Source organism: Monopterus albus, unplaced genomic scaffold (assembly GCF_001952655.1).
Source record: "Monopterus albus unplaced genomic scaffold, M_albus_1.0 scaffold70.1, whole genome shotgun sequence".
In the NCBI taxonomy this organism is placed as follows: domain Eukaryota; kingdom Metazoa; phylum Chordata; class Actinopteri; order Synbranchiformes; family Synbranchidae; genus Monopterus; species Monopterus albus.
In genome coordinates this window covers 1,404,409-1,427,533 of record NW_018127950.1, presented here as the reverse complement: position 1 = coordinate 1,427,533, position 23,125 = coordinate 1,404,409, and the positions used below count along the sequence as shown (strand labels likewise).

Genomic DNA, 23,125 nt, shown 5'->3' with positions numbered 1-23,125 from the left:
CAGCTATCAGCATACATCAAGTCATTTTACAGGCAGAAGAAAAAATAATCAATCTCTGGAAACTTGCAAGACTCACAACATGCAACCTGAACACCAGCCTCTGAAGGCTGAGAGGCTACAGAGGCGCTCTGGCCCCAGCTGACACTTAAAAGAAAACATGAGTGGACTCACGGTTTTGAAGTCGCTGGGGCTGCACTCCTGCCCTTGGTAGCGGCAGTAGAGCATCATCTCCTTCAAGTCATGGCCGACCCTCTCGATGAACTCCTTCATGCTAAACGGCGTGGGCTTGTATTTGGTAAAGTTGGCTTTTTCCTGCAGGGTCGCCAGCACATCAGGCTCAGCCAGGTGCGGCTGGGGGATTTTCAGGTGCACATCCAGCAGGGCCATTAACTCTCCTGCGTGGTATAGGTCATTGCGTGTGAGGCGGCTAAAGCGGTATGCATTGAGGTTACAAATGGTCACAGCAGGAAACACCAGGCTGCTTGACACCACGGCATCCACGCTGGTCACATGAGGATAGGAGAGGAAATAGGCAAAGCGCTCAGCACTCTCCAGGGCTAACAGTCCCAGGCAGGCCAGCAGAGCCGCAGCCCAGAGCAGGCGGCGAGCACTGGGCTGTCCATAAGGGAAGATGAAGCGCAGGCCGTGCAGTGTGCTGGTATGAGCAAAGGCCTGCCAGGAGGTGGGGTGCAGGCTGGAGCTCTCCTGGCTCCCCTGACTGCCACAGCTCTCCTTCAGATCCATCATTAGCTCTCCAGCCTCTCAGCCCAGGAGTCCCTGGTGCACTCACACCTGCACAGACAGAGAGGAAACATCAATAGAAAACTCAGATTCACATCCTACAATCATACTGACCATACTGATAAGATGGGAACAAAGAGAGAAGAAAGGAGGCACAAAAGAGCAAAAGACAGAGGAAAGCAGAAGACAGAAACAAGAGACCTGCAGCAACACCAAAAATACATGGAAGAAACATTTAATTAAAGCTAGCAGCAGCTGACAAATCACAGGAAGTAGACATAAGGTGGCAACTATAACAACCACTGTAGGAGAAACGATAGAGGAGAGAGACGCTCCCTCGGGGCATCCTTCTCCTCTTCACCTCCACTCTCAATCACTCCCTTTAGTTGGAAGTTACTGGAGCTGCCAGCCTGCGGCTCTTACTACACCCCAACACACACACAGAAATCCACTCATGAAACACTACCCAAATCCCACACTGCCCCACACTCCTCCATCCCCTGTCATCCTCTGTGACTGCTTGTTTTCACTGACAAAACCCCAGAGGTTAAGTCCTCCCTGACACCGAGAGCAGGAGGTGAGAGTCACTTAAGCTGCGAGCCAATCAAAGCTGCCTCTGATTATTTAACGTCGGGATTCATCTCCATTCAAAAACACACACTCACATGGTAACTCTCTCATGCATGAATATGCACAGAGACATGCGCGCACACACACACACAGGTTTTGGTTGATCCCCTGCTCTCCAACTAATGACAAGCCTAAGCACCTCTCTCGTTCAGCCTAGCGAAAAGACATCCAACTGGCGCGCGTGTGTGTGTGAGTCTGAGAGCCTGTGTTTGTGTGCATGTGAGAGAGAGAAAGAGAGACAGTGAAAGAAAGAGAGAGAGCTGTTGATGAGCAGAGCGGCAGGTTAGTCTTGCATGCCGATCCAAACTCCTCCCGTTTTCCTCTGGCAAGATACATCCGCTTTCCCTCTCCTTTCCAGCTCATCTGTGGTGGTGGCGAACAACAGCGGAGTCGGGAGGGACAGGAGGCGCATACACCGACACACATGCTCGCACAGAGAGCGAGAGTAGAGGGTGGGGGGGTGGGGGTGGGGGGGCAACGCTCTCCTCGCTTGCTCCTTTCACAGCAAAGTCTCTCTCTGAATGTTTCCTCCTCTCATCTCCTCCAACACTGCCACCTTCACTCTCATTTGTCTCTCAGCCCTTCATATTTCCACATCTCCTCAGTACAAACAGTGATGGGTGGATGCAAAACGGGAGGCTGTTGGAGAGACAGATAGTGGAGGAGGAGGATGTATGTCATGGGAAGTGAAGCAGAAGTGGAAACAGAAGAGTGATGGCAGGAAGATGTAGGTTGAGGAAAGGAAGGCGGACAAAAATAAAATAGGAAAACTTTAAAAAAAAAAGACCAAGCAGGTGAGGGAGCTCGCTCACACAAACTAAACGGTAATGTCATACAGGGGAAAGTAATTCACACAAAGTTTGTGTAATAAAACACTAAAATTGTGAGGATAGCCTTTAATGTGTAATTTGAGGCACTGAATCTTTATATTTAGCTGTTTATCATTAAAGAAAGTGAATAAAGCTGATATGTGAAGAAGCAGGAGGACCAAAGCTTTATGAGAAGTAAATGAGAGAAAGGTGTGAGTATTAAAGGTGATGAAAGGGAAAGAAAACAGATGCTGTGTTTATTTAGACTGAATGGAATTAGGCAGGTTGTCAACATGATCTTTGGCAGTGAATCACTTTCAGCAAAGATAAGTTCAAAGCTTTCAAATGTAAAGAGAAATACCCTCCCTGTTCAGTTTATTAGGTACACCTATCTAATGGAGTCAAATCCAACGGCCCTGCAATAATCGAATAATCTTTATGGAGGTGATACTGTTCAGTTTGTGCTCAAACTCTGAATGTTTCCACAATTGTGTGCATTCCATTAAAATCAGTGCCTAAACGTAAATAACAGACAAAACTGTTTGTATTATGTAGTACAGTTCAACAGCAACACAAACAAAACTTTAATTATCTTGTTTAGTCAAAGTCCTAATCACACAGTTACACAGTCACACGTGGAAGTTTACCAATACAACCACAGTGTGACCAGCTGGCCACCGAGCAGCTCCAATGGAGCACTTGGGGTTAATCAATACCACAGCGGTGCCGATGAAAGAGTGGCAAAGTGATGCTTCGTCACTTGTCCCACCCAGATTTAATCCTGAACCAGCGACCTTCTGGTCACAAACTCACTTCTCTAACCTTTAACTCCCCAATGTCCCGCATGAGGAAATTATGGCGTGTATGTGGTAATTACAGGTGAGACAAGTAAAAGAGTCAAATACATGGAAATAGAGCTGATAAAACCCTTTTCAAAAGAATCACAATAATCAATAAATTACATACATTTTTGTCACTACAGGAAACCTTTTTCTAATACACACCATATAGGCCTATATGATATTTCTGTATCATAAAGGGTAAATATGTTCAAACAATGTTTATGTATCATTACCATAATCGGCAACACTAAATATGGCCTGCAACACTGACAACTACGTGAACTCCCACCTTCAGTGAAAGGTTGTGTCAGACCCCAAATGACAAATCATAATCTGACAAAAAAAAAAAAAAAAACACACTGGTCACATCAGACTGAACAGGTCCCACAACAGAACCATGAGATTAAGCAGACCTGGATGGTCATATGTTTAATTTAGCCTGTGAGGGTACTACTCATCGCTCATTTTAGACTAAATAAAAAAAATTTTAAAAATCAAGTTCACTTTTGGCAAAATGCCAACATGCTGTAAGTTAATAACTTCATTTTCTAAAACTACTGAGCAAATACACAGTCCACTAATTAGCTGATTAAAAATTAATGATAATGGGCAGCCCAAATGAACCATCCAGACATAAATATATGACGTAATGCCTCTAGGACAGAAACCTTCACTATCTAAGTTTAAGAAGTGTTCAGTTTAATTATAAGGTACATCCACAGAGAGCTGCAAAACAGAAACATAGTCAGCCATGTTTTTGACACTTAAATAGTTGGTTAAGCTTTTCCTCCAGATTTAGGGGGAAATGAAGTGAATACTTTGGCTAAAACTAAGAAACTAGTCCCAGAATGTAGATGTACCCTAATAAAAAAGTCAAAAAAGAGAAGGGGTATTTTAGCACTGAAGAAAATAAAGGTCAGAACAATCTGCAGAGAAAAGGGGCCAATAAAACACAGCCCTGCATGTATATTAATGTAAACTGGATAATAATAATGGCACAACAACTTAATAATACTTATTATTATTAATATCGTTAAGCATTAGCGGAATTCTGCTGTTTAATGTTATCTATTTGGTCTCTGAACACCTGCATGGCCTTACCTCTCTCACATTAATAACCCACTTGAGGCAGGTAACACTCTGTCAACAATTCTAATCATTTAATTGCGTTTTAATCAAGGTAAGGGTTCAGTTGTCATTCACAGCCGTCGAAGCTTTGTTTGTTTTGCATGTTCGTTAACTCACCTGACGCCCCGGAGCCTAAGGTTTTTATCCTCCTTCACATCTTCTAAATAAAAATGAATCCACCAGCAGTTATGTTGGACAGGCCTCTAAAAGGGGCATTTTAAGTAGCCAACGTAGTTTCTCTGAGAAACCACAATATTTAGTTAAACCGTTTATAAGCTTGTTCCTCGTCCCAAAAGACTAGAAACACTTCAGATGGCTTCCGGAAGTGGCGTAGGTTACTTTTACTGTTGTTAGTTGCAGTGGATTTAGGGGCGGGCAAGTGAAGCTTCATGAAGCACTGAGGCTTTCCTAACAATTGTGCCGAAAACGATTCAAAGCTTCAAGACTTCAGTGACGGTGACATCTGGTGGACAACTGAAGCCATAGCAGCCTCTAAAGAGCACGACTGAAGCACTGGCACTGTTTCAATCCCATGACAGCAATAAAAGTTCAGAAAAGTCTGTGTGGTCATTCAAGTGTTTTGTTCATTCATACCAAATAATGATTATATCGTCATTACAATAAAATATGCAGATGCTCTCCCCCATACTGTAAAACACATTCCAGATTAACCCAAACAATCAATGCAAATTATATTAAGGGTTAAATGTTGGTTAAGGGTTAATTTCAAGCTTTGAGCTTTATTTAAATACTGTACTAAAAGCCCCTAACAGGATTAGAGATCCTTCCTACTTTGCAAATGATCATGGTGTTTGAATTCAGAAACGTATCTTTTTTGTGTGTGAAGTGTTTAAGGAAAACCTTTAAAGATAATGGTTTGTCATTTGGGGACTTGTATGGTTGATTTGGAATGATTATTCACAGAAGCAGACAAACATAAAATGTATGCCATAAACTGCATTATACCTTATTGGGTGGTATGAGATCAAAATGATCCCAAACTTTAGAACGTTGCTTATTGGTGGTACTTGCCATGAACCTTGCCAAAATACTCTCACTCTCACTCTCCAAATCTCTATCTCCTCACAACCCCATTTTGAAGCATAATGATGCATCTTATATAGCTGGTATGGCACCAAACCACACAAATCTGTAAAACCTGTCAATGGCTCAGAATGCATTGAAACGCCACGAGTGTTGGCACACACTGAAAGACTATGAGCCAATGAAAAGCTTCGAAACATTTTGAAGGAATGAAGCGCGAAGCGAAACAGCGACGACGTTCGAAGCTTCGAACGTCATCGGTCACGTGACACTGGTGTTTTAATACAAGCTCCGACACAGCGTTTCGAGTCACTCCGCTTCAGGACGAGTGACACAAGCTCCGAACCCTCGGTATCATTTGCCCATCACTACAGTGGATACAAGACAAAAAAACAAAAACAACAAAAAAAGAATGTCACCATTTAATCCCAGTCAATTGATTTTTAAAACTGTCCATTTGTAAAGTACAAAGCAGCCAACAAATGTATTTCAAACATCATTCTTAAAGAAGGTTTCCTTTAAATGAAAAGGTTTATTTTCGTTACAAACATCAAATATTCTAGACCTGTCAACTTTTACTTTTACGTTTTTAAAAGACCTGATGACATTTGAATTAACATTCAAATTAAAATTCAATTAGGCTATGTCAGTAATGAAAGATATGTACGGAGATATTTAAGTTTCATCTACTAACTTTATTTAACTGAGTTAAAGGGTTTTGTTTACTGTTAAACACAATATCTAGCTATTTCCTTTTTAAATATTTATTGCCCCATATGAATATAACAGGCCTACTCATTTATGGTTCCAATGTTTTAAAGACACAAAGGGTTATTAATGGCCATATAACAGACCAAACATTTTACAATTATAATTAGCATAATTATAATTCATAATTTCCTAATTAAAATAAGTCTGTTTTTAGTCAATTACACCACAAGACCAGATTAATTAGAAATATCTAGGACTAACAACACTTAAATTTATTTTGATGATTAAGTATATTAGCACTGGATAACATTTTATTGCATTCATCTATATAGGACTGTCCATCTTGGGGTATCTGCCCAACTCTTGGCACCTTCAGACTAAATTCAGTGATTTGTGACAAAAGGGAGGCCCCAAATTAAAAGTCCAAAATCACTTAAGCTGATAGATATCGTATTTTATTTGTATCTTTCTGTCAAACACACACACACACACACACACAGCCTACAACCACACAAAGCGGTTGATTAGTCTTTTTCCCACATAAAATGTGCTGTGGTCTTTGACAGCTGCAGTTACTTTCTTGAAAACTTAATTAAGCAAATCTCCCCTAGTTTTACAGGAATTAAACCATTTCTGAGGCTGAAAACAAGGCTTTATGCTTTAGCAGTCTTATCTTTTATCCATCCAGCCAACTTTCCACGCACACATTATAAGCCTTTTTTATCCTTACTTTATTTTCTTTCTAATTTGCATAGTATTAATCCTAAAAAGCCTCTAGTGTAACATTCTGAAACATTAATTTGAGTTGACTGTCAGTGGGTAAAGGCATAAATTTGTCTTCTTGACTTGGATTAACATTGATCACCATTAATAAATAATGTGCTTTTGAGGTATCAAAGTTAATATTCAGATAACTGACAAATTAAGGGACAATAAAATTATAATAATAATAATGGTATGGCCACTATGTGTGTGACTATAGATGGGTGTTAGTAAGGTGTTGGGCCACCAGGTGCCACCAGAACATCTTTGGTGCATCTTGACATGGACTCTCCAAGTCTCTACTGGAGGGACAAACACCATTCTTTCAAAAGATATTCCCTTATTTGGTGTTTTGATGATGGTGACGGACATGCTGTCTAACACGTCACTCCAAAATCTCCCATGGGTGTTCAACTGGACTGAGACCTGGTGACTGTGAAGGCCCCAGCATATGATTCACATCATTTTCATACTCATCAAACCATTCAGTGACCCCTCGTGCCTTGTGGATGGAAATGTTTCATCACAGAATGAAGGAGGACGATCTCTCAGAGCAACTTTGTTTTGATCTGCAGTGACTATTCTATGGCGACAAGGACGTAAACCAGTCTCAAAACAGCAGCTGACAACCTCGGGGTCCTCGAGGTTAGTAGGCGTTCTAGAAGTTTCAATTGTATCACATTCTTTATTAGCCAATCGAGTTGTCATGGATGTGTAGGTGTTCAAATATCCAATTTGTCAGAGCACTTTAATAACTTTCTCATTCCCTTCTGCTTCAGATGGTTCAAATTCTCAGCTCACTTTTGACCTTGGAAACATTTTTTTATAAACATGAATTCATGATCAAAATCAATATTTATTGGCCAAGTGGAACACAAAGAATCTGACTGCAGTGCAGTGGCTCTGAGAGTGCTTTTGTGAGGGACGATCAAAATTCCAGGGTAGCTATTAAATGGACTACACCACATTTACCAGACTCCAGTAAAAATGTGGTGAAACAGACCTGCTACTGGCACAAAATAGCTCAGCCAGTGAGAGGTTTCTTGTTAACCAATCTCAGTTAATGTGAATGGGCCATGCACCTGTTCTTTCTTAGCACATCAAAAGCATCTTTGAACCTTTTTCTGTGAAGCCAGAAAAAGCCGACCATTGTGAGTAAACCATTGACTACAGACAGAATTGTTTAGAAAAGTAGCTATTTCAAGCTTCTAAGTTAACAGTACTTCACAACAGAGATGACAAAGCCCTCCTGGGACTCCAGACCAAAGTAAACCACAGATAAGGACCTTGTTTTAAAAATCTTTTTTGAATTTCTTTAGGTCAGCTGGCACTTATTCTGTACCTATGACAAGACTGGAAGAGTAATTACACTTTTCAAAAATCTTAATGACTTGTGAAAACTAATAAGCCCTCACCAGGAGATAATTAGGATGTAGTCTCAGTACCATTCTCTGCACACACACACACACACACACACACAGTTTCAAAGAACTTTGTTCTGGTCAAATTAAGTTTGCCTCCAATTAGGAGTTTTATCATGGGGACTCTTAATTGGGTGTTGAATGCCTGTACACTCGCATAAACTCATGAATTTGACTAATGATGCCCACTAGGACCTGAACTGTCAGGGATGGTGTTAAATGCTACCACCTGCTGGTATTAAGACTTAAGTTATACACCATGTAGATGCCAAAAGACAAATAACGGCTGCAAGATGTTAAACAGAAGTAGAAAACCACATTCTTGCTACATAAAATCGAATTTACTTTTTCATCAATTTACATCTACTCTTCACATTTTTCTTGGGATCTACAGATGTGTTAAGTGAATACCAGTATTCACCTTTTGGTTCAACTGCTCACATATGCAACTTATGATCAAAGGCTGCAAGTAGAAAGAGCTTCATTTTAAGGGGGCACAAGCCAAAGAGAACAGGAACAACTGACCTAGTGACCTCCTCACATTTTCCTGTGAAACCCTTGAGGCGTCTCGACCTCCAGCTTGTGAAACTTGTTTTGTTTATAGTATGAAATACACACTGGTACCTTTTGTTGTGGTATTGGCTCTGTATTTGAGTACACTGAAATGAATCAGTGACTGCGATAGTGCTCACTTTCATCTAGAAGATGAGGGTGTTCATTTTAATACCGGGATGAACACTGCAGCCTTTTTATACATAGTCTCAATTTTTGAAGCGGGGGGTAAATGACAGGGCTTCAATTTCTTCTGTATACTACCAACCCCATATAGAGGCAAACACTAAAAACGCAGGGCATCTACCCCTGCGTTGGCTTTCCATGTCCAGATTTTGAGGCTTCTGCTGCCACCCACATACACCGATACTAAAATGAATTTTGGGTGTACTGCTCAAAAAAATTACATTACAGTAATTCAACAGCACAATTTCTCTTCAGAAACATTGTGCCAGTGAATCTGGATAATCCACTGAAACTGTACATTGTGAAGTTTGTAACACCTGCATCAACAGAGTACTTGTTTCATCTATGAACCTGAGGGCACAAAGCAAAAAGTGGAATGACTAAAAATTCACCCCGTTTCATCATCCACATCATCGCTGTTTTGACCTAAACCAGGCAGTTTGAACAGCTGCCTCGTACATAAATAGAGGCTGAGGATTAACCAGAATCTCTTAGTGTTTGTGAGGCAGGGGCAGTGGAGGTGCCTGGATCTGGGGCTCAGATCCTGTCGGGAAAGCCTCCATAAGAGCATGTTAGTCGCAGCATGGCACAGTCCACTCTGACACAGACAGAGCTGGGTAAACACTTTCTGGTCACACAAACCACATGGGACTCCCAAGACTACCTCCCTGCAATATCCACTCCAAAAACCTGATACAGTTCTTGATGCACAGTATGCAACCTGGGTCAGTTTATCCACTTCACTCTGAGGCTTGGGGAAACAAACTTGACTGAAAAAGAGACAAAAAAAAAAAATTGCAGCAGACGAAGCCTCAACTCACTTTCATCTTGCATAATTAGGAAATCAATGCTGTATAGTCTTCCATTTCAAGGCCACTGAAGGGCAGAGAACCAACAAAAAGTGAGGCGACTGCATCCTCAGAACACACAATCTTAGCCTGATTATAGTCTTTATGAGAAGACATGAGGCTGAAGCAAAGACAGGCTGATTTATGGAGCTTTGTAATTAATTAATAAGCATGTGTTTTGTCTGTGAATGACTTCTTGTGACACATCAATCATCAATGATGCACAGCAATGACAGCGTAACAACAAACAAAATAAAGACTGGTGGTCTGTGGTGAACTGAATTTATGGCCTGGATCTCAAACACAGGTGATGTACAAGGGGGAAAAGTCTTTTCACCATCTTCAGATTTTCACATATTTACTGTTCATCAGTCACAAAATAACTCAGGTCAGTCGACAGTTTGTGTTTGTTGACACAAAGTAGCATCAAAAGCTGTAGGTGTCCTCAGGTAACTCTCCCAGGAGTTCATCCAGGTCATCATCTGCACAACAGACACAACACAGATTAAACCATATGTACTGACATGGAGGTAAACTAAGAAATAATAAGAACCAAGAGGGACTGATGGATTATTTTTCACAGAAATATGTAATACTAAGAGTTTCTGGAGCATTTTTGCCTTTAACGGACAGACGAGAAACAACAGGGCAGAGAGGTCCCCAACTGGAAATGAACTGGGGGACACTGTGGTTGTGTGGTCTGTGCTTTCACCATTTGTTGACAGTTTAATGTTGCTTTATCTATAGAACAAGGTAGCACACAGTGTTTCAACAACAATACTTGCTCTCACACAGCCACTTAGTATTTGTATAATATCAATATAAATCACCTTAAACAAAACGATCATTACTAGAGCAGTCAACCCACAGTGCAGAGAAACAGCTCAGTGATTTGTTAAGTGTTCAAACCGTTAGTCAATGGTTCTGACAATTAATCCGCTCTAAGTCAGATGCTCAGTTAATTATTTGGATCTTTTCCTGGTTTCAGCTTCTCAAATGTGTGGATATGCTGTATGTCCAATTGCTGTAGACTTCTAGATGGACAAAATAAGACATTCGTGATTGGCATGTGTTCAACATTTCATCCAGTGATTAACCAAATAAACAAACTCCAGATAAATCGAAAAGAAAATCCAATCATGGTTGCAGCCTTATTTGGGTAACCTATCAAGTGGAATTTGGATGGAAGTGTCTACTTCGACAAAGCAGAAAGTATAAAAGTATACTTTACAGGAAATAGGAAAAGGATAATGGGAACAGAAGGCTTTCAAGTCACGCTGTTCATTGGTCGCACACTTTTAATGCTCTTTGTAAGTCCAAGACTGTTTCTTTGCAGCAACTATGCACTAAATTAAAAGTTAAAAAAGAAAATACTGGTTAGTTGCTGCTCTAGGCCAGAACCTCTTAATGTTGCTACATTTGGACTGGGTTCTGGGCCACAGAGTGAAATGTTAATGTCTCAAGACCCAGGATGTTATGAGAATTCATCTTCTTCCTCTCCCTCATCACCAATATTATTACAACAATACAAGGGGTTCCACCTGCATCCCAGCCTGGGTCCTGTGGTGCTGGGTTCCCAGTAGGCTCTTGATGGCCTCTACTGGAGCCGACTCTAGCGTCTGCTGGGGCTTCAGGGTCTTTGCCATGCTCTGTGCATTGTCTTGCTTCTTCTCTCTCATCATCCTCTTCGTCAAACACCAGCTGCATCCGAGACACCGGCTCCTGGAGGATGGTGCCAGACTGAGCGGCCAACATCGGTTCCTGGACAGAAACCAAAAAAAATGCTTTAAGTAGACAGCTGACAGGTTGACAGAGTGTTTCTGGTCGACAGATTTAGTATTTGTTGGGATGCAGTTGAATTATTTTTGTTTTCAGCTGAAAGCAGTGGTGCTCACCAGGACCAGCGGGGGAAGCTGGGTGGAGGACAGGCGGACTCCATCTGGGGCATAGATCCTCAGCAGGTTGTGGGATGTCACGTTCAGGTAATGGTTCCGGTGGGAGGGAGAAAATACACTCACCTGTAACAGAGTGTGAAAAAAATGGACGACTCTGACAAACCACAAATATATTTTTAACCGCTACACATTTTAAGTTGAGCAAAAATGACTAAAGCTCTGTCAACATCACAAGTGAAATTAAAATTTTAACTGGTGGCGAGTCTTACTTGTTTAAGCAGCAGTACAGCTCCGAGCTTGAGCTCTTCCACTCTGTCCTCCAGGAGACACCGGTGCACAGTCCCCTGAATCTCCCCTTCAGTCCACAATATTAAGAAAAACAGAGCGATTTAAGGAAATGATTAATCACTATTTTCATATTAAGAATTAAAAAAGAAGTAATGTGAAACAGGTCATGAATACCACAGTTCCCCTCAGCTCTCTGGAGAATTTGAGTCTTCCAGCTCATCGTTTCATTTTACAGGCTGTAACTTACTCTCTAGGTTCACAGCAAAGTTTCTACTCGCAGGAGACAGCCATGTTCAAAAGAGCTCTTCTAATCCTAGTGCACACTACATACCCAGCACCAGACAGCAGCCAGACACAGTTAGCAAGTAGCTGGTGAACATGATGGATCATTTATCGGTGAAAGAGCTGGATATTTTGATCAGGAGTTGTGGGACACCAAAGAGGGATAAAACAGATCAGACCAGGACCAGAAACACAAGCTGATAATACACAGCTAAACATGCTAAAGAATGGGAGAGCATTCGTATGGAAGCTCAGTGCACGAGTTAAATGATGGTTACCCATTATTTGGCCCTAAAATGGGGGGTATTAGGCCACACCATCATAAAGCAACACCATTTTCCAGACCTAACCTACCCTAAAAACAGTGCATCCCCAAATCCTATCCTCACCCAAGCACAGAGCAGATATGTGCATTGTATTTGCTCAGGTTAAGCCGTGGCTGGCCCAAGTGCTTGGTAGGCAGTCGCCTCTGAGAGCCAGGCCCGCTCAGTTGTCCATACACCGACACGGCTATACCAAGATTGTCAATCAGAAGAAAAATAAACCACTAACAACCCCACGGAGTCAACAACTGTATTATCACCAACGCAAATGAATGATTATGTCCCAGTGTATCTGCTGGATGAGTAGATAAGTAACTGCTTGCTAACAAGTTCACCATATCATCTCTAAAAAGATAAGCTAAAATCGATAAACCAGCTGATATTAACTTCTTGCAAATATATCATTACTGGCATTATTTTCATTTGATGAGTGACAAGAACTTGATCTCGTTGTTAAACAACTAGAACAACACAAATCTTGGTCACAATTAAAAAATAAAAAAAAAACACCTGAAATGTCTGATCTGTTTCAAGATTCTTTATGTTGTGTAATGCAGTGCATATACATAAATTATTAGATGTTTAAACCATTTAATATCAGTATCAAACATCCAGTTAAAGATGGCTGATTGTTTAAAGCTTTGGTAAGCTGCACCCAAGAGACCAAAGTCTTTGGCAGGCCTGCAACTTATGATGAAGTTCATTTGATGAAACACTCCATTATGATCTCCAGATTAACTGCTTATTCACCAGGCTCCAGAGTACACTGTAACAGTTTCAAATTGTCCAGTGGTTCTAACCAGTGCAGACTGGGAACACCCGACAAGTCCTGCAGTGTGGGAGATGCTCCGACCCAGTTGTCAGCCATCACAGTTTGGCTCTTGTCAAAGTCACTCAGATCCTTACGCTTGCCCACTTTTTCCTGCTTCCAACACATCAACTTCGAGGACTGAATGTTCACCTACTGCCTCCTACACCTCACACACTGACAGGTGCCGTTGTAATGAGATAGTCAATGATCTTCACTTCACCTATCAGTGGTCCTAATGTTATGGCTGATCGGTGCACGTATAAGAACATTTCAATCAGGTACCAAGTAATAATGCTGTTGATTCAATGATGCTATTAATTGTATGTCATTCTCCAGTAACATCACTTAACATCTAATTTTTTTTATTTAAAATTTTGCTCCTCTCAGCTATGAAAAATCAAAAAGATTTTACATTTCTAATTATGCATGTAATGGATAAAGCAGAATATCACTTCATTAGAGAAGCTGCAACCATTAAACATTTGGCGTTTTCGCATGATAACAAAAATAAATGATGAATCAAATAGAAAACTGGTTGTCAAATACATTTATGTTCATCAACAAACCCGCTAATCACCTGCACCAGTACAGAATCAACAAAAGCTTCTGAAACGATTGGCCACTGGAGAAAAGCTGCAAACCTTCCAGCTGGTGGGAGGCCCATTACTCACAGAACATTCCCTTGTGGTGTCAAAAGCACTTAATACCCACCCACTGGTGGTGCCAATCTACTGCAGTTGAATCACTAACAAGCACTTAAGTCTGGTGTTGAGTACAACATCCACTCCTGAGTTTTGACAATCTGTACGCCTCGTGTGGCCGCTCTCTGGGGGCCATGGCAACCAACTCAGCTTAGAGACAGAGACTCGAGGCTGAGCAGAGGAGGAAGAGAGTCAAGGAAAGGAAGAGGAGGCAGCTTCCTGCTGTAAGGGCAAGACAGATGTGAAGTTGACCGGATGTATACTATGCATATACTTAGCGTGTGTGTGTGTGTGTGTGTGTGTGTGTGTGTGTAAAATCAAGCATGTTACAGTGGCTGTACTCTGCTCTTGCACCATGTGAAGCTCTATCAGGCAAGTTCTCCGTGAGCAAATGTCAAATGTGACGCAAACACTCTCAGGTCCCCAACCACCTCCCTCCCTCTTTTAATCAACATCATTTAACAGTCTCTATTTTCTCTACCACAGTGTACAGCTTGACTTTTACCAGACCTTTCTTGTGTGCATTGTATTACAAATTGAAGCACACTTCAGCAATAAGTAAGCGTGTGTACGTCCAGTACCTGTCGGGTCTTTAAAAACAGCCTTGGCATCAGCGTGCGTGTGAATGATGCTCTTCAGAAGCACGGCCATATTTGGCACTTTGTTTTTAGCCAGCTGTTTCAGGGCAGCCTGCATAGACAACAGAAAACAAACACACACATTAGCTTCTTCTGTTAGCCTGGTGAAACAAAAAACCCAGTGTTACTCAGTAAAAATGCTATTAGTATAACTAAACATTTAGAAAACTGATGCATGGCTGAAATTTAATCTGATATTCTCTTCAGTAATTTTTGAAGCAAAACAATGGTTGGTACAACTTTGCAAGATGGAAGATTCAAAGGTTTTCTTTATCAACTCAATATATTGGGACTGAACTGATGGTCAGAGAAAAGGAATCTGAACACATCAGCTATGCCTTTGTATCATTTAATGGGCCTTTTTTTATTTTGACATTTTATGGACAAAACCATCTGTCATAAAACAATCGTCATTGCAGCAGTTGGTCGGCAAGTGTGTCGTGCAGCTCACGGTGCATCTTCTGCGAATCTGTTTGCTTCCACAGTTCTACTGCCAGGAAGAGCACGAACGTGTCGACTATTCGGTGAAAAACTTACATAAAGGCAGTGAAAACTGCCTTGAAGACAAATTGGAGATCATATTTTAAACTAATTCAACAGCCTTCCCCCTCTAGGTGTGATATCACCACTAAAGCTGCTTAATGTTTCTCTTCAGAATCAGCTTTATTGGCCAGGTGTGTTGGACACGAGGAATTTGACTCTGGTACAGCGGCTCAATGTGTATGTAGCAAAAGGGCAAGTAAACAATATACCAATATAAGGCTGTATAATATAACAATATAAACAAAGCAATAAACAATGCAAACAGACAAAGAAATGTTCATTAGGATACAAGATAAAAATAAGAGTAAAAATAGAGACCAATGTACAGTATTTCTCATTTTCAACAATTTTAACAAAGATTCAAACAAAACAATATTTTGAAAAGGATGAATGAAATTTAAAAGGTTAATCTACAGTAGGTGAATCATGACCCTGTCGCCGGTTCACAGTTTGTCCTTCCTTAGACCACGTTTAGCAGGTTCTAACCAGTGCAGACCAGGAACACCCAATAAAACCTGCAGTGTGGGAGATGCTCCAACCCAGTTGTCACCCATCACAGTTTGGCTCTTGTCAAAGTCACTCAGATCCTTACGCTTGCCCATTTTTTCCTGCTTCCAACACATCAACTTCGAGGACTGAATGTTCACCTGCTGCCTCCTACACCTCACACACTGACAGGTGCCGTTGTAACAGTCATCAGGGGATATTTGTTTCCTGCACAATGACCAAACATTTTAGCTAAATGTAAATTTAACTGACTTTACTCTGCTCCCAAAACATTTTTTTTCCACAAAATGCTAAATTTCAAGAAAATTACACAGTGAAAATGCTACATCCGCCATGTTTCTGCCACCTCTGGTGGCGTGGTCCTTTCACCAGGGAGGATTCACCAACCCAAAATATAAATACAATATTAATCCTCCCTTTTATAAGGTAAACTAAATACTAACCTATTATGTCTAACAATGCAACCCTGTACCAAACTTTGCTACCATCCCTTTCACTGCAGGCATGTCTGATCAGTTTTGTTCCAGCTTGTTCTGTGGTAATGGCGTGCAGCAGCCTTGTGACAGTCTTCCTCTCATCCTACCCGAATCCTTTATCTATTCCTCTTTTTCCCCCCCATCAGATGTGGAAACTCTTAACTAGAGCAACAATATCAGAGGGAGCACGATCGTTTTTTTGTCTTTTTTTCCCCCACTGCTTCCTGACTGTTCAGCAAAACACACTTCAGATTACTGACTAGAGTGTTTGGCACCAACTTCCTCCAGCCCTTACTAAGGCTGAGAATGCCATTCTGAAGACAACAAGTCTGAATCTCAGCTGAGCTGATAAAGCTTGCAGCTTTGCCATCTTATCTAAACCATGCAACCGTTTATCAATTTCTTCAGCTGCTGTCCACAGGCCTCCACATTTAAACATCCCAAGTGTGAGATTTTACTGTGTGGCCACATCTCTGCCCTCACTGTCAGCCTGTCAGCCACTTGTTTCTTGCAGCGCTCTGATTCTGTCATCTCTAATGGCCTGGACTCTGCCAGAAATGTCGTCAATTGACTACGCACAGATTTTCTGGCTACAGCCATAAGATGCATTACTGTCACTTTGACAACCACTCCTAGGACTTGTTCAGTTTGAGAAGCATCATCCCTTCCAGACATCACACCTGCTCTGACCTTCGCCTTGAGTAGCCTGTCAGACATGCCAAAATCACATTTTGTTTTTGGCATACTTTAGACATCTTCCTGCAGTTTCCGAGTTACATCAGAGTAAGGACCACACTGCAGATGGCCTGCCAGTAACTGCATACCCTAACACAGACTAGCTAGAAGGCTCTCAGCTGCCTTCGCAGCCCCAGCATCAAACTCTGCACCAGTGTTCCTGACTAAACACTGAAAATGGGATAACTGATAACGTTAACATCCCAACTTCCCCTGCCATGAATGGACCTCTGACTGCCACTGTGAGAGCTTTCTAACCACACCTGCCATTCATGTCATTTGGAAAAGGCATTGTTAGTGTAATCTTCCAGAATATCAACAAGACGTAAGGCACAAAATTATCCTACTAATATGAGGGCTCCCCACTTTGCTCCATTACTTCATAAATGCCTGGTCTTTGACAATATGGTGTTCACACAGAAAGCAACAGCCAGCTCTCCACCACAGCTATTTCCTATGTCTTGTATCATAACTCTAACTGTATCAAATGTGCACTGAACAGAACCTGATGCTTGTTCTCTTAAACGTAAGTGCAACCTTGTGCCATCTTTCAAAAGTATCCCTGCAGCACCAGATTTATGCCCATGCTCTGTAGCAGCATCGGTACACATATCATTTTCTGACAGCAGAGTATCCTGCACACACAGCATGTGCAGGCTTGGGTAAAAGTCTACTATCATTCCAGCTCAGTGATATGAGCTTTAAAACCAGCATGAAGCTGAACTTTCAAAGCAGGATTTCAAGTTTTCTGCTCCCTGCAGATTTGTAGCATCTAGAGAGCACACACCCTGTTCCTTCACAAACTTAAAAAGAAAAACTAGATATGCTGCTTGATCTGTCTGCCAAACAAATTCACAGAAATGGGGCGTTTGACCACCAAAATCGAATCAGTTCATCCTTGTGGACACTCTAGAAATTCCATCAAGCCATTCCTGACATACCACGTTCAAATGAGCCGGAAGGACGACCAAAAAAACATAAGGCCTCTGGCAGCGGCTATCACGGACATGGAGGCGTTAAAAATAAACAGAAAAACAAAAGGAACAAACTAATAATCCAGCCACTCATGGTTATACACAAGACTTTGGTGATGGTGTGTTTAAAAATCCTGTTTGCAGGTGAATTTGGGGGAGCAACCACTTCACAAAAGTATTCAGAGCTGATTTTCTATGGTGTCAACACAATTCGCCAACAAAGGACACAGTGATGTCGAGATAGGGAGTGGCTACAATTTGGAGTGACATTTCAGTGGAAGAGCACAAAACCCCTTCTGAGACTCGGGTCAAATACAAATGGAAGCCATTTTCCTTTCAGGTGGGGATGAAGTCCAAAATGAGAGCAGCTTTCAGCAAAGTTTATCAAACCAAAACAAGCAGACAATGATTGATGAACCCCTAATGTTTCACAGTGATATCCTCATTACACAGATATATATATATACACACACACACACACACACACACAATGATTTTAGTGTTTGTAGTTTTTTTTAAATTGAAGTTTTATATTTCAGTCCTGCGCCCTTCTGCCCCATTGTGACCACACTGCCAGTAGAAGGCTTGCCCTCCCTGGCAGTATTGACTGTTGGGATCATCCGTTCTCTTTGCTACACTAGATGCAACATGCCATTGTTCAGTCAACAGAAGAGGGGAGGGCTGTGTCTTAATGTGTTTATTCAGGCAAACAGGGATTTTCCAGAAGCTGAGGTTCACATAAATGGCTTAACTTGAAGCAGCTTAGGCGGCGTCCTGCCAGTGACTCCGTGCATGTCAATGGAGCCGGTGACAAGCAAAAACGCTGGCAAGATATTCCACAGAGGTCAAAATCAAAACACAAAGAATTACAGCAGGGTCTCCATTAGAGTGACTGATGACTGATCATACTGTTTTTAATTACAAACACCTCCAGTACAGCACCATCATTTGTCCTGATTATGCCACTGGACCTCCAGCGGTGACAGTTTGTTACGATGCAGGATAAATAATAAAATAAAGTGCCTGACCTAGATGTCTGTGCACATTAGCAGAGATGGCTCCGCAGCCCTCAGAGCGGTGGGGCAAAATTTGTTTGAGCATGTAAGTGAAACACTCCACACCTGTGACCTGTGCGGTTTCTACTATGAAGTCTATTAATACCTATCTAGTCTATTGCTCTTAATATTTTAGATTTAGTGCCCACAAGTCCAAAGTAGACATTTTGAAGAGATGTTTTACTCTGAGGAACTCAGAATGTTCATAATCTATGATTAATAAACTAACTTTGATTCCAGGCATTAAAGACATTGCCCTGGCCCCTTTGTGTGCTAATAACAACTGACAGACTGTGTCTGAACTGTGAACCCCCCACCACCCCCCACGTTGATCATATATAATGTGTATTTTAATGTGTGAGCCATGGTGGAAAGCTGAAGTTATGGACTGCAGAAAATTAGCTTAAGACAAAATTAATCTTTTCCTGTGAATAGTCTCACTCAGCTCAGAGCACTCCCAAAAGAACCAATAGGAACTCACTGTCATGTCCCAGTCAGTCAGAGGACTGCAACGCACAGGCTACCATCCAATCAGGGCCCAAGTCGGCATGACTCGGCACGAGTCACCGCTTACCTTTGTCTCAGCACAGAACAGAGAACAAGAACAAAGTTTTGAATCTGTGTGCGTCCCATCCATGTCTCGTCTTTTTGCGTTAAATTCATCTTTGAGCAACGTACACTCACATCAGTACAAGAGGTTTTTCTTATTTAGCAACGTTATAGTGATTTCTGACTCCTCCTAGTGCAAGCCGGCAGACAAGCCGACCTGAAGTTGAGCATGTTAAATCTGAATCTGTCCTCAGTCAAAGTTTTTACAACAAAAGAAGCTTTTTGCAGCAAAGTCGAAAGTGACTTTTATTTAAGCTGAATCTTTGTTAAGCTCTATAGACACCATCAGAACGATCCTGTTTAAAGAACTGGCCACAAACTGAGAAGCAGCTGCCCTGAAGAGCGACAACAGATTTGTCCTGAGCCCCAGCTCAGGACCACCTCAGAACTCCAGACAAAGCTCAACTCTGGCCCAAAAGGGCCCTAGCCCAGCACTTCTCCTTCCCTGGCCATGTGAGCCTTGCTAAAAGATAACCCAATGACAAAGGATGTGTAAATAATAATTTGACATCACCTTTCGAAGCACCATGACCACACTGTAGGAATGCAGAAAGCACGACGGGTTCCTCTCATCCAGTCCCATCTCTGCCTTCATTGCTGCCCAGGCACCGCCACGGAACTCGTCTTCATCAGTCTGCGAGCTGGAACCCTTTAAATCAAATCCAGCCATTTACACACTCATAAAAAAGCAACTGCTATGCTGATGTGCCTGTTCTGCTCCTGTAGTGACCTCACACTGCTCTGTGTGCACATCTAATATTATTTTAAACGGTTTGTCTGATTACACTGTGCTCGGCTTCTTGTTACAGTACTCAGATGGTCAGTGCTGCAATCAGATTGTGTGAAAATTCATTTCACACTGCAAGCTGGACCATTTCAGTGTCTAGTTTTGAAAGAACAGCAGCACCAATGGAAGGGAAATTCAGTGTTTGGGAAATCAAAACCTCATGTCAGAAATATCAAAGCATCTTGTATTCACAAAATAGTAAACCCAGACACATTTACTATCAGCCACTACTGGCAAGCCCAGACAAAATTCATGTTCAAAACAATCAAAGTCCTGTCAGCTGCACACAGAAAAATGAATAGTTATTGCTCCTCTGCTCTGCACAAAAAAAATGGAAAATGTGGCTGTGACCTCTGTTTGGCTATATATTGATCCTCTTGTCATAACATGAGGAAATCATTAATTCTGTGAACAAGGCTCCAGACTAACTTTTCCCACCAGTAGCACCAGCACTCCTTACTGAACATTTAAGAACACCAACACAGTTTCTAGGAACACCACTTAATTCAACATGCAACGCAACACATTCATTATTTTTGTTTTAACCATAGCTATATTAGTGATAAATGTTTCGGTAACAATTAATTTACAGAAATAAGAATGCGCTGTTTTATTTTAAAAGAAAAAGTCGTACAGCGAACGAAGTTTACGTTTCGATGTCAACATCTTCTCTAGCCGCTCCATTGGTGGCATCATCAATTCCTTCAGCAAAAATGACAATATCTGTAACTGTCATGTTCAGTTCAGAAAAAAATCATTAGCTTAAGTGCTATATTACATAATTGTTCTGAAAAATGTTTTCTCATATTACAATCATTTTGATCCACATCAAGCTAAAAGAAGCTTTCATGAGTTTGGTGCAGATTTCTGTCTTGGGCAGTTCTTTCATTACCTGGCTTGGCAGTCGGGCCACAGCACCATGAGCAGGAGCCTGAGGAACAGAGACCACAATGTCGTCCAGGCTGTGACCCTGAGGCTGAGAATTGACAAAATCAATTGTTTTGTATTAGCACCATAGTGAAAAAACAACCACATAACTGATAGATCATTTTATTAAGAGATGAAAATCACACAACAGCAGGATTGATTCTGATGACAGCAACTATTCAGGTGAGACTGCTCTGGCTCTTTCATTTCAAAAGAAGCATCATCATCACATGGCAATCGGGCACACAGAGAGCTATAAGAAATGTCAAATGTGTGACAGAGGGAGAGAACCAGCACTGGATAAGACAAACCTGCTGTTGCAGGAGGCCAGCAGGGCCAGGGAAACATTGGCTCCTGGGCCGGTGAGGTTCACAGCGAGGCCTCTTCTTAGCAGTCTTACTGGAGGCAGATACCAACTGGACCAGGCGATTGGTGAAGACTGGGGTGCGAAGGAGGTGAGGACTCAGAGTGGAGGAGCTCACAGAGGGGGACGAAAGGGGAGCTTGGGAGACTGTCTCAAAGAGGCCACGGGCCTGAGGAGAGGGTCCTAGAGTTGCCTGTGATCTCTGTGGCTGTTGTGGCCTGGGGAATGTCCTGGAAATAGGGCTGGGTGCAAGGGAAGTTGCAGAAAAGCCAGGAAAAACACCAGGACACTGTGGAGGTGCTGATGGGAAAGTAGGGTGGGGAATTGAAGGTGTCACATGAGAAGCAGAAAGGGTCCGATGAGGGAGGCTATGACTGGATGATCCTAGCGGTTGCTGTGCAACCTTGAGGTCCCTAAGGGTTTGCTCAGGTCGTGTCTGAATCCCTCCACAGGTCGGGGGTCGCAGCACTTTAGCTGAAGATGCAAGCCCCGCTGTGAGCACAGGTGGAGTTGGAGCAGGTGTTTGAAGCGGTTGCCCCATCTGGCCGTCACACTCATCCAGGTCTGCCAGGTCAACATCCCAATCATCAAAATCATCCTGAGCCACACAGGGCTTCATCGACCCTTGTGTGTTAGCATGACTCTGCTGCGATGCCAAAACAGGCTGAGAGTTATTCTGAGTGGGAGGACGGGAGGAGGGAGGCTGAACAGAGGAGGAGGAGGAGAGCTGCTTCAAACCAAGAGCAACAGTGTGTGTACCGTTCCTTGATGCTGTGTCATTACACAGGGCAGCTGATCTCTCTCCAGTTTGCTGAAGCCAATTTTTCTCCTGTATTCTGTGAGCAGCAGAGGAGGCACGCAGTGCGCAGAATGACACAGCAGCTGTCACATCGGCTGGTCCAGACGCTGTGGGGACAGCCCAGTCTGTCCCCAGCACGTCCTGGGAAAAAACACACACAACAACAGAGAAGATGGAGGGCAACAGAAGGAGGCTCATTATGCTACAAACTGTGAGCAGCCCGCACTGACAGTTACATAACAGTTGAAATCAGGTGTGTTGCAGTCTGCTGGGAATCACCTCATCATCAAAGTCCTCGCCAATGCTGAACAGGCCACCTAATTTGCAGGTCTGTAGGGGAGGGAGCAGCAAACTAATGAAATGTCCTCACAAAGCGTGCAACAATAACATGTCAACAGTGCAATTTAGCAGGAAAAGCTGGTCTTAGAAACTAGAAAACGTGACATAAACGAACGTTAATGTGTTATCTGTGGGCACTGAGCATCTTGTTAGCTTAGTTAGCTCAGTGGTTGTTGTGTTATATTGGCTCACTTACCATAGCAGTAATCGGATTTCGCGATGAAAGCCGTAGTTGATCAATTTGAACATTTACACCAAACTTAGTAAGCCATCGACTGTCAGACAATAAGGACGTATAAACATAAACTTATTTTCTGTCGCTATACCTTTACTTTGACAAACAACGAACGAACTAGTCAAATTAAGTTTCCACCAGTCCTGCTGGTGCTTAGTACCGC

The 23,125-nt window shown here is 42.2% G+C and overlaps 2 protein-coding genes across 4 annotated transcripts in view; both read right to left on the bottom strand.

Moving 5' to 3' along the window:
* Positions 1–4,509, bottom strand: part of asic2 (acid-sensing (proton-gated) ion channel 2) — a 360,784-nt gene extending 356,275 nt beyond the window's left edge. The window contains exons 1-2 of one of the 3 annotated variants that reach the window (XM_020605428.1): positions 4,268–4,509; positions 172–792 (exon numbers count right to left, since the gene is read on the bottom strand). In XM_020605428.1, the coding sequence (XP_020461084.1) occupies positions 172–747 (576 nt within the window). In that variant the 5' untranslated portion in view covers positions 748–792; positions 4,268–4,509. Of the gene's footprint in view, positions 1–171; positions 793–1,406; positions 1,426–1,510; positions 1,869–4,267 lie in introns of those variants that run through there. The other 2 variants (XM_020605427.1, XM_020605429.1) reach the window with 2 other exon arrangements.
* Positions 4,510–9,940: 5,431 nt separating this feature from the next.
* On the bottom strand, positions 9,941–23,112 carry hrob (homologous recombination factor with OB-fold). The gene is made up of 10 exons (XM_020605510.1): positions 22,924–23,112; positions 22,668–22,718; positions 21,537–22,529; positions 21,191–21,274; positions 20,026–20,160; positions 14,556–14,664; positions 11,839–11,924; positions 11,570–11,692; positions 11,216–11,435; positions 9,941–10,156 (listed from the first exon to the last, which is right to left on the bottom strand). The coding sequence occupies exons 1-10, from the start codon at positions 22,924–22,926 to the stop codon at positions 10,101–10,103; spliced, it is 1,860 nt and encodes a 619-aa protein (XP_020461166.1). The 5' UTR covers positions 22,927–23,112; the 3' UTR covers positions 9,941–10,100.
* Between the last annotated feature and the right edge of the window lie 13 nt (positions 23,113–23,125).

Excerpts from the sequence above, each read along its gene's own strand:
- hrob (XM_020605510.1), bottom strand. Across the intron at positions 14,665-20,025 it reads TGGTCATGGTGCTTCGAAAG|GCTGCCCTGAAACAGCTGGC; the intron begins GTGATGTCAAAT and ends TTGTCTATGCAG. Across the intron at positions 11,693-11,838 it reads CTGTACTGCTGCTTAAACAA|GTGAGTGTATTTTCTCCCTC; the intron begins GTAAGACTCGCC and ends ACTCTGTTACAG.